The 11909-nt window shown below is 45.4% G+C and overlaps 1 protein-coding gene across 1 annotated transcript in view; it reads left to right on the top strand.

The window, feature by feature from the left end:
- Nucleotides 1-411: 411 nt before the first annotated feature.
- LOC148044906 (potassium channel subfamily K member 3-like) overlaps nt 412-11909 on the top strand; it is a 133687-nt gene continuing 122189 nt past the window's right edge. Inside the window, exon 1 of the mRNA XM_087717424.1 lies at nt 412-896. Coding sequence (XP_087573550.1) covers nt 614-896 — 283 coding nt within the window. The 5' untranslated portion in view covers nt 412-613. The remainder of the gene's footprint in view (nt 897-11909) is intronic.

Below are 11909 nucleotides of genomic sequence, written 5' to 3'. Positions count from 1 at the left end.
AGCAGCAAGAAAGCAAAAAAAAGGGGGGGGCAACTGTGTTAGAATAGGAGACAGAGTAACGGGGTAAAGGGACTTAGAAGGCATCTTGGCCAGGACCTGCTTAGATGGTACCACTGGTATATTCTGGGATATCTGAGAAGCGAGAAAGAAACCTCAAACAAGAGCCTAGTGGGGTGCTGGAAGTTCAAAGGCGAATCTGTAGGAGCCCACCATCCAGCCTCAGGTCCCCCCCCCCCCCGGCCAGCCCAGTAGTCCTTATAAGGGAAGGCGGCAGCGGCGGCGGCAGCAGCAGCAGCAGCAGCAGCGACGACGGAGGTGCAGGGTTGCGATGGAGGTGGTGCTGAAAGGACAGCTCCCGTCCCTCCCCTTCTCCCTCCCCCTTTGGAGCTGAGCGGCGGGTGCTGCCTGCAGAACGCACCGCCTTGCCCAGCACAGCCGCGGCGGGAGCCTCAGCAGCGGCAGCAGGAGCCGGAGCAGCAGCCATGAGCCAGGCAACCACCGCCTCTCTTTCAGCAGCAGAAGTAGCCGCCGCGTCCGCTCCCGCCTCCCGCGGGGCTCCCCAGCAGCCGTCCGCCGCCGCCGCCGCCCGTGTCTCTCCCAGCTCGGCGGGACCATGAAGCGGCAAAACGTCCGGACTCTGGCCCTGATCATTTGCACCTTCACCTACCTGCTTGTGGGCGCCGCCGTCTTCGACGCCCTGGAGTCCGAGGCGGAGACGGCCGACCGGACTAAGCTGGAGCAGAAGCAGCTGGAGCTCAAGAGCAAGTACAACCTCTCCGAGGCCAACTACTGCGAGCTGGAAGGAGTGGTGCTGAAGCTGAAGCCCCACAAGGCCGGCGTCCAGTGGAAGTTCGCCGGCTCCTTTTACTTCGCCATCACCGTCATCACCACCATAGGTAAGGCGGGGGACACCCGGGCTCCGGCTGCACCTCTCGCTGCGGCATCGGAGAGCTTTCCGCCCGGCCGGGGTAATCCCCGGTTTAAATTCCGCCCCCTCCTCCCCAGCCCATCAGGCACCCGCATCTTCCGCCTCCCCGTTTGCAGTTTGTCTCCTGCTTTTGTGTGTGTGTGTGCTGGATTTTTTGGCTGTTTTAGGAGTTCCTTCCTCTTCTCGCGAGCAGGCGGGATCGGATCGGTCCAGGAGAAGAGTTCGGCAACTTTATTCTGGGGAAAGAGATGGTCCAAAAATTGAGAGCGCCCCCCCCCGTCCTCAGATAGGTCACTACTTGGATGGGGGGGGGGGGGGAGAGGCGATTATATCTTGCTTTCTTCTAGCCTTCCCAAAGCTGGCTTACTACTGTCCCATCAACCCAGCACAGCCGCTCTTTTACTCCCTGGGTGCGATGGTCGTTTTGGTCCCAGTGAATAGTTTTCTCTAGGTAGCTCTTAAGCGCCTGATTATATCCTGTGCCTCCTTTCCCGCTCTACCCCTCATCCTCGCCCCTGGTTTTTTTCCGTTGCTTTTGCGCTCCCCCCCCCCCGCCCGGGAGGAGCAGTCGGAGAGGCTCACTCTGGAAGGCATCCCGTTCCTGGGTATCTGAGATTCTCGCTCCCACGCTCTTCAAATCAAGTCGTTAATGGCCTTGGGGCTCCCCCCACCCTCTCTTCTCGAGGCTCCCCAGCCTGGCTGTGGAAGAGTGTGCGCGTGTGTGAAGCCTGCAGTGCATGCTAAAGCAGGGGGAACAATGGAGACAAAAGATTTTCCACCCAAAGCAGAGCCTTTCTCTCTTCTTTCCCCCACCCCGAATTTGTTTAGCCCGAGAGCGTGTTGCGCCATATCTGAAGGCGTGTTGCGGGTTTCCAATCGCACTCGCCGTATAATCCGTTGTAGCAGCTGCCAGTTGTGGGGCGTGGGGGAGGAGGAGGAGAAGGAGAGTACCTGTGTGTGTGTGGGGGGGGGATTATCTAAAGGGTTCCAAGTAAGGAGCAGAGCTCAGCTCCCCCGCCGCCCCCCAAAAGCCCCTTCTTGGGCAATTATTTGGGCTAAAGAGATAAGAAAAATCACTGCATTTCAACCACATCCCTAAACTAGGCCCAGTGAAATTCTTCAGAGTAAATATGTGCAGAAGTGAGCTGCTAAAATATCTATTCTGGAACATGTGCTTGAGAAATTGGAACATTCTTTGCCTCTTTGAATAAACACACTTACTTGAAAAGTACTCCACTGTAATTAATAGATTTCCCTCCTATGTGAGTCTGTCAGGACTACAGCCCTAAGAGTTGTAGAATAGTTTCATTCTTTCCCTGTCCAACAACTTTTCCCTTCCCTCCTCTTGCTTACCAACCAACCCATTACCCCTCTCCCTCCTTTTCATACAGATCCCTTAGAATTATTTAGATGTCTACATATCCCCCCCCCTTTTTTTAAAAAAAAAGGGGAGAAGAGATTTGCTTCCTGGTTCTCTGTTGTCCTGAAAGCATATGGGTGGTTTCGGGAGGGAACTCATCTTGACTTTTGAACAATGTCTGAATTGTTCAAAATGAACACTATGAATAAAGCAAGAGCATCTTTGGGCTCTGCCTGCAATGCATACATTCCCAATCTTTTGCCTATCATCCCGATGGGAATGGAGGGGTTTTCCCTTGACGGGAAGAGAATCAGGAATCTTGTTTCCACCCTGCCACACAGCAAGCTCAAACATTCTTAGATCTTAGAAAAATATCTTATATTAAGACCAGCAATCTTCTAATCCTTTACAGGACAGCAAGTTTCAGTGTGTGGAATGGTGCATATTGCTGAGTAAGCATGATTTCACTCATAGACCTTACCCACCTGATCAGGCAGGGAATTATTTTTGGTGCAATAAAGGGATCCGTTATAGCAAGTTGTTTCTACTTTATAGGTGAGAATTGAGAAGGGGAAAGAGCCCATTGGTGGGGAACTTAGAAAACTCAGTCACTTCAATGCAGAATTATGCCATGTTTGGATAATGGCAACGTTTTTCTTTATTTGCTGATAACTGATCTTATGTAAGAATCCATGCAGTCTTAGCTTGGGGATGAGAAGTTAGTGGGGAAAACGTTAGTAAAACAGGCTCTTTGTGGGGAATGGATAAGAGGCAGCACTAAAAATAACAGATGAATTTTCAAACTGCTTCACAAAATTTCATTTTTCCACTCTATTTGCAAGTCAGTTCGATTTCACAGTAAATGTTATTCTTGCATCTAAACAATGGTATCCATATTTACTTTAAAGTGACTTCTGTTGAACTCAGTAAAATTTACTATTCAGTAAACATATACTGGTGTCATCTGTGAAGCGAACACTATGTTCTTTTTATTTTGGTTCCAACATTTCTGTTCTTTAACAGGACAAAAGCCATTTCTTGATGCTTTAAAAACAAAACGTTATACATTTTGCAACATACTAAGCCTAAATGCTCAGATAGATCATTTTTAAGGACAAACAAATGCAACTGGGTACAGTGTGACATGTAGAGGAAGAGATCAGTTTAAGCTCCTAATTCTTGCTTGCAATCAGATTAATTCCTGATTTATGTTGCTGCTACATAACAGAGTGGAATTCTGGCCAAAGCCTCACAGAGACCAGACAGCCTTGAAACAGCTTTCAATGAGTCCAAATTATTTTTTGAATCTCTGGCTCTTGAAGCATTTCTCTACCCCCTGTCCTTCTAAGACAGCTTTTCCTGCTCTCAATCATTGTTGTCTTATTTTTAGAACATTCTCTTTGCTTTGGATTATTTCTTTTAAAAATGCAAATCTTTATATATTGTCCTTGTCTTCAGGTTCACAAAACTCTTTAAGAGGGACCATCTCTTGTCCTGCCTCATATAAGTAAAGTTCACTCTTCGCTCAAAAGAATGAGGCAGCACTACAGAAACAGCCATCAAATAATTAAAGCCCACTAACTGATAAATGGAGGGATATAGTGGCTCAGTGGCTAAGAAGCTGAGCTTGTTGATCAGAAAGGTCAGCAGTTCAGTGGTTTGAATCCCTAGCGCCACATAATGGAGTAAAGCGCCCATTACTTGTCCCAGGTTCTGCCAACCTAGCAAGCAGAAAAATAAGGACCACTTTGGTGGGAAGATAACAGCCCTCTGTGCGCCTTTGGCATTTAGTCATGCCAGCTACATGACCACGGAGACGTCTTTAGACAGCACTGGCTCTTCGGCTTTGAAACGGAGATGAGCACCACCCTTAGAGCCAGAAACGACTAGCATGCATATGGGAGAATCTTTACCTTTACTTTACCTTTAACTAATAAATGCAATCACTGTCGCCAATAACCAAAAGCTGAAATATCCATTAAACAACCTTCTAACAACAACAAAAAAGGGTTGGTTTTGCATCTTCTCTGAAAAAGTAGAGCAGCTGCAGATCATACACATGAGCAACATCTGCAAACTTAAGACAACCAGAAGAAGGTCTTGTGGCTTGGTCCACAGATCCTTATATGGCACAGGCATCGCAAGCAGCTCCTACTTTCAGGAAGAAAAACGTCTGTTGGATTAATGTAGAGTAAAGATATCTCTAAAATTAGGAGATGCCAGACTAGGAAGGGTTGGAGGGTCATTACAAAGGTTCTGAAACTGTCCTTCAAAATGAATCGATACCATGTTTGCCTAAAAGTAAGATAGGGTCTTATTTTCTTTTGACCTCCAAAATATGGCCTTGGCCTTATTATCGGGGGAGAGGACTTATTATTTTTGAGGTGCAGGAGGCAGCGAGTATGGTCATTTCATGGCTGCTTGTCAGCTATTCGCCCCTGAGGCTATGCCTGGGTCCTCTTCGGGAGCCTGCTCGCAAGAGAGCAGTCGCCCGGCAACCCCCCTCTCCAGCTGGGCAGAGCGCTACTTTTCTAGCAGTGGCTGCTCTGGGAGTGCACTCTATGGTTGTGGCATGGCGGCTGGATGACTCTCTGCCCTGGCTCCTGAAAGACTCAGCAGCAGGTGGCTGGCCTGACCGGCCTCTTCTCCACTTCCAGCAGTTTCCAGCTGGGATTTGGAAGCTGCAGAAGAAGCCATCCTCAGTGCTGGGATGGCTGCAGCAGTGGCGGCAGCAGCCCTGGCCCTGCAGGGAGAGCTGGCCCAGGTTGTGGTGAGGACTGGGAGGTGCGCGAGCAGGGGTGTGTGTGAACAGGTGCTCATACAACCCCCCCTCTGGCCAGGTAAAGTACCATTCACTGATTCAGCGGTATCCCAAAGGCACCAAGCTGTGTGAGCACCGGTCACCCCTCCCACAGCTTGGCCCCTTCGGAATACTGCTGGGTCAGTGAATGGCACTCTGCCTGGCCAGAGGGGGGGGGGTGTTGTTCACTGGGCTTATTTTGGGGGGAGGGCATATATTTTTGCCCACCCCAAAAATCTGGCATGGCCTTATTTTCAGGACATGTCATATTTTGGGGGAAACACAATAACTAGTGGAATGTCCCCAAATTTAGCCAAATGAATCCCTGGAATCTGGACTTTAGCAATAGATGATTATTGTACTGCTATAACTTTCCATGGGGTAAGGGGAATGTCATGATGACACTGTTCACTTGCCATCATAAGGGCTTAGATCAGTAGTGTCAAACTCACAGCTGCGTCACGTGATGCATCGGGACTTTCCCGCCTTTTGCTAAACCAGGCGGGGGCATGGCCAGGGTATGACACATCCACCTTTGACCACCTTGGCTTAGATGCTTATGCCTCTGCTAAGTGATGTGTCGAAGTCACTTTTAAGGACTATTTAGGATAGCATTCTCTCTTCAAAGATGCAAAAGTATGGATCAGTTGATGCCTAACTGAGTTTAGGTTCTCCCTGCCCTTTCAGTGTATGTTCTTAGGCCTTGCTGGAATTCCGCATGCTTTGAAGTTGTCAATGTACCTTCTGCTAAAAGCAATTCCCCTTCGTAGGCATGTGCTTGAATTTGATAAAACTGAATTTGTCAACAAAGCATGGCTGGCTTCATGTGTAATGCAAGCAAGGTATGATTTGCTAATTACAGTAATTAAGTTTAGTACTGTTGACCTTGAAAGAGACAAAGCACCTATTGGTTTAGCAATAAATGTGTACCCGGGCGAAGACTTTGTGAAGCTTATGTCTGAGATAACAAGGACGTCTGGTATAAGTGACGATTCCATATGCATCATGACAATAACCCTTATGCAAATTATATGATTTGCATGAATGACATCATGATGCACACAATATATTTGCCTTTTTCTCTCTTCCTCCATGCCCATATATCTCCACAATGGGAGCCGAGGTGGCGCAGTGGTTAGGGTGCAGTACTGAAGGCCACTAGAGCTGACTGTTATCTGCAGTTCAGCGGTTCTAATCTCACCGGCTCAAGGTTAACTCAGCCTTCCATCCTTCCGAGGTAGGTGACATGAGGACTCAGACTGTGGGGGTAATATGCTGACTCTGTAAACCGCTTAGAGAGGGCTGAAAGCCCTATGAAGCGGTATATGTCTAACTGCTATTGCTATTGCTATATCTCTACATTGCTGTGTTTTTGTTATTACCAAGTAAGGAAAAATATATGAGCAGGAAAGTCATAATGGTTGAAATAATATCACGTACTTCACCTGAAACTTGAGCTAACAAAAGTAATATATAAGGTGCTATATTCAAAGAAACCATATTAGAAACTTAAAATAGTGGCTTAGGTCATATGTTATGCTGAACCACTAGCAACTCCTTTTTCCATTTTAATCAGTTTATTGTTCTGCAAACTTCCAGGGCAGATTTCAAAGCCAATATTAACCAAGCAGCTGTTGGTGAAAGAAGATTATTCTAGGAACTTTTGCAAAGTCAGTGAAATTACCGAGGAGTTATGTGAAATTATTTTGGAGGCAATGACAGAAAGGGGGAAGATTTTATATAAAGTAATTTTTGCCACTTTAAAGCAGTGGTGGGATTCAAATAATTTAACAACCAGTTCTCTGCCCTAATGATTTTTTCCAACAGCCAGTTCACTAAGTTACTGAGAAAGTTAACAACCGGTTTTCCCGAAGTGGTGCGAACTGGCTGAAACCCACCACTGCTTTAAAGTATATATTAGCTATTAAAAATGGTAGCAATTAAGTCAAAATCTCTCCATTTTTTTAGCTTCATTAAAGATAAAGTCTGATTAAAATAAAAAATAATTAAAAAGCAACCCCCCCCCCCCAAAAAAAAGTTTAGCTGGCTGGCAAAATTAACACACAAGCCAAGCCAAAAGGGAAAAAAATCCAGCTGCAATAACAGGAATCACTTGGCATCTGAAAGTAGGAAGGACACGAAACTAATAATCTGAATCAGAGAATTTCACAATCTCAGGGGCTTTGCTGGAAGGTTCCACTTGCCCACCCTTTAAAAATGGGATACAGAAGAACTGACTTTCTGCAAGTGGATCAATCAGAAGAGGAAGTGGGTCTTAGGTACAAAACTTGTTACAGATGCTGGGGTGGAGAATGCAGCATGCAGAAAAGGAGATGAAACAGTTCCGATTAGTTAGTCGGTTACCACTGTATTTCTTTCCACCAGTAGGAAAACATTGTGGAGAGGCTACAGGTAGACTGAAGTGAGATTGCCCCTCCAAGGCAGGGTGGTTCAGCATTTTGTGGGAATCCAATTACACTCTTAGTATATTGCATGTGAATCAGGCCCTTAAACCGTATTATGGTTTCTTCAGAATAGCCCATAATCCTTGCTTATTCAGCTTTAAGATTTAGCATGTTGTGTGAATCTAGCAACTCTTCCATTTTTTTTGCAAATCCTCTATGCTACAGTGAAGGGTGTAGCTATATGCAGATAATTCAGGCTCTCGACTTGAGGCAGAAATTAGCCTTGGTTTGAATCAGTTTACAACTACATTCATACAATGTAGGTGAGGTGAGCTTCAAAAATTTCAGCAACGGGTTCTCTGCCTGGTTGCTGGGTGGGTGTGGCCATGGTGGGCATGGCCTAGTTGGCCTGCTGCACCACAGCAGGGGGGGGGCATTTTTGCTTTCCCCAAGCTCTGGAGGCTTTTCTTGAGCCTCTGGGAGGGTAAAAGCTGCCTCTCCCGGGCTCCGGAGGCCTTCTGGGAGGCTCATTTTCCCCCTCCCCGAGTTTCTGTGTAGGCCCTGCACTTACCTCCCATCCAAAATGTGCCGTGTGGAGACTTCTGAGAGGGTTGGGGTGGGCGGGGCCAGCCAGGGGTGGAATTTGGAGGTTCTTCAAACTGGCCATAACGTTAGCTGTGGGTTCTCCCAAAACCGGACAAACCCGTAGCAGCCCACCCCTGGTACAATCTAAAGAGAAGGCCCCAATTGGGAATGGGCAGTCCTGACTCAATGACACAGCTTCTACTTTAAAGTGCCAGTTTCATTCCTCTGCTAACCTGCCCTTTCCGGGATATGCTGGGATCACAGCTGTCAACTGGAGTGATAGGAACCATCCAGCACATCTGGAGGATGCTAGATCAGGGGTGGCAGTGGTGGGGGCAGAGGTTGTTTCTATAAACGTTTGTGTCTCTTCAGTAAAGTTTATTCATTGATGCTAATGGCATTATTGATGCATTAATGATTCATTGTATGGTGTTGCCCCAATTGCTCCTAGATATTTGATAAGGAATCAAGATCCAAATCTAAGGATAGCAATCGCAACAACAATATTACAGCTTCTACCTCTACGACTAACTTTCAGCACTTCCAAAGGATCTGCCTTTGATGGCAGAGCTAAGAATAATTCTGGAAAAATTCTCAAGTTGCTGTGACTGTGTTGAGCTTGGCTCCTGGTGGAATATGCTTCTGTTTAAAGTATGATTTTTATAAGAAAGTGAACTCCACTGAGAAATGCTTTTAGATAAACATGTTCAGGTTGAAGCTAGCTATACATTATGCATAAATGCACTTTTTGAAAAGAAAGGGAATGTTAAAGAATTTGAGAAGCAACGTGATGAGAGTGCAAATGGCTAAGATTGATTGATCTTCATCTTGTACAGAGAGAATTAAGGGTAATCCAAGTAGAGAGAAAAGGAAGGAAGGAAGGAAGGAAAGGAAAGGAAAGGAAGGAAGGAAGGAAGGAAGGAAGGAAGGAAGGGATGGAGGGAGGGACGGGCTTTCCCACAGATTCTCTACTCTTTTTTTTTTAACTTTTAAAAGTAATTTATGGGCATCCTTCCAGGAATTTGTGCATATACATTGTTTCTTTTCACCCACTGTAATTTCCAAAACTTGGCAAATTTAAGATGCGTGGACTTCAATTTTCAGAATTCCCCAGCCAGCCCTGCTAGAGTGTTAGTGCCTAAAAACGAAGATCATATAGAATCCTGGCAAGATCAACATTTACTTAGGATTTCTATTCAGACCAAGCAGAAAAGGGTGTTATGCATATTTCATATTTCTCAAAGTCACTGTGTGTGAGTTAGTGGCCATATACATCTATTTAATAAATAAATATATCTGAACAATAATCAATTCTAGGGGGCGCAAATTTAATTCCCTCTATAAGATGATCGGTGGTATTCTGTAACCTTTTTGGCATGTATGCAGGTGGAGGAAGAGTAGAGACACAATTTCAACAAAAAGTCTCATTTAGGCATATGTTTATTCAACTGATTTCCACGTGGCTTCCTATGTCAAAAGACATTTCATATTTTCAAGTTATTGATAGCTCAGGTTATTAAGAGTCTTTTGCTTATAATTTCCTTAATAAAGTGGAGGCGTGCCTGGGCCATCTAAGAACTCTGCTTATATCTTAGCTTTGCAGGCATAGGAGAGTCACTGTAGCAAAGAGAATTGGAGTAGAAGGAAGTGTAAGCTAAACACTTAATCACTAAATCTTTTAGCAGCTAACTGTTTTGTTCCAGGCAACTGGGCCTCCTTTTGCAGAAACTTGTCTTTTCTTTCTTCTTTACTGGGTTCCAGTAAAGGAGGTGAGATTCAGTCGGTTCTCTCCGGTTTGGGCCAACTGGTAGTGGCAGCTGCGGGAGGCTCTGCCCACTCACTCTGACCTAATGCACGAGCACTGCGCATGCGCAGGAGGCGGTGTGCATGTGCAGATGAAGTGTGTGCACTCATGTTTGCAAAACGTTAGGGAAGGTAAGTGAATCCCACCTCTGGTTCCAGCCCAGGTTTCAAAAAAGCTTGTTGGTCATTTACCCAAATCCAAATTCTAAAAAATATAGACTTATCCTCGTTTGAAATAAAATGGGGTTGGGGTGGGGGAAAAAATAACAATAGAAGAGAATATTTATAATCCAGGGTTGAACCATGGTTTCCTGGTGCTCTCTGAGCTTGGTTGTTTTCTTGTAGATGTTTCATTACCCAACTTGGTATAACATCACCAGTGATATTACCTAGTTGGGTAATGAAACGTCTGCAAGAAAACAACCAAGCTTAGAGAGCACCAGGGACTCCCTGAATAAAGCTAGAGATATGGAGATCATTAGGGACACAGTGGCTCAGTGGCTAAGACAGAATTGTCTGATTGTCAATCAGAAAGGTCAGCAGTTGGGCAGTTCAAATTCCTAGTGCCGTGTAACCGAGTGAGCTCCCATTACTTGTCCCTGCTTCTGCCAACCTAGCAGTTCAAAAGCATGTAAAAATGCAAGTAGAAAATAGGAACCACCTTTGGTGGGAAGATAACAGCGTTCTGTGCACCTTCGGACAGCGCTGGCTCTTTAGCTTTGAAACAAAGATGAGCACCACCCCCTAGAGTCGGGAACGACTAGCACATATATGCAAGGGGAACCTTTACTTCTACCTATGCAGATCATTAGCAAAGAGAATGTTGAAGGACAGCAACCAAACAGAGAAACAGAGAACTTGCAGAGGGAATAAAAGCAAATCTTCTCTTTTCAAGAGAGAGAACCTGAAACTGATTTCCAATAGAGTTTCACCTTTAACTTTTAAACTCAAGAACAAAAGTATGTCAACGCAGTCCAGTCCATTAATTTTGAGTGGCATATTTATATCGGGCAGAGCAGTCTTCCTCACATTCAGGGACCTCGCCTTGACCTTTGAGAGAGATAGGCTGGCAGAAAGATAAGGGGGTTCAAGAAAATACCTTACACATGTAAAGTTTAAATAAATACAGCTCATGCAATTAGAGTCTGTGCATTTAATAATTTATCCCCTCGGTGACCTTAAAAAGTACAATTCCTCAGTACCATCGGTAGACTGCACTCTGATTCAACAAAACCTCTTCATTGGGGTCTCAAGAAACTTCCCCTCTGCCTGTCCTCATTTATTATTAAATGTCATTTGTAGGCTACGTTTCCAGATGAAATGATGCTCAAGGGGGCCAGTAATACATTACGATACAATAACATTTAGAAAAACATCATTTGCAATCAAGAGGAGTGCCCACCAACAGGCAAACACTCATCTTTCATCAACATAGACTGTGCTTAAACAAAGTCTGTCGGGTTAAAAATGAGTTTGCCTGCTTGGGAGAATGGCAGACGTTAGCCTAATCTCCATTTTCAGGAAGCTCCAGAAAAACAGGTAGTCCTCAACTTACAACAGTTCATTTAGTGCAGTGGTGGGTTTCAAAAATTGTTCAAACCTACTCTGTGGGTGTGGCCTCCTTTGTGGGAGTGGCTTGCCACCCATGTGACCGGATGGGAGTGGCTTGCCACCCATGTGACCGGATATGAAGATGCCGCCGACACTTGTCAGAACCACCTTAAATTACCTCACACACAGCACTGGCATGCATAAGAATATGATGTAAACTTGTTTTTTAAAAGGCATCTTTGCCTTTTAAAAGGCAACTTCAACACACGCAATGTTCTGATTGCACCACAAATGCAGTAGTCATCCTTACCTTTCACAGAGGCACTGAGTTTTATAAATATGAGCATGATAGTGTAGAATAATCATATCCAAGGACCAGTGGTGGGTTTCAAAAAATTTTGGAACCTCTTCTGTAGGTGTGGCCTGCTTTCTGGGTCCACTGGTGGAAACTCTTCTAACCGGTTTGGTAGATTTGAC

Source organism: Thamnophis sirtalis, unplaced genomic scaffold (genome assembly GCF_051295495.1).
Source record: "Thamnophis sirtalis isolate CommonGarterSnake01/CBP01778 unplaced genomic scaffold, rThaSir2_p1.2 scaffold_6, whole genome shotgun sequence".
NCBI lineage: Eukaryota > Metazoa > Chordata > Lepidosauria > Squamata > Natricidae > Thamnophis > Thamnophis sirtalis.
Note: the sequence above shows the minus strand (reverse complement) of the source record. Positions and strands in the feature narration are given on the sequence as shown.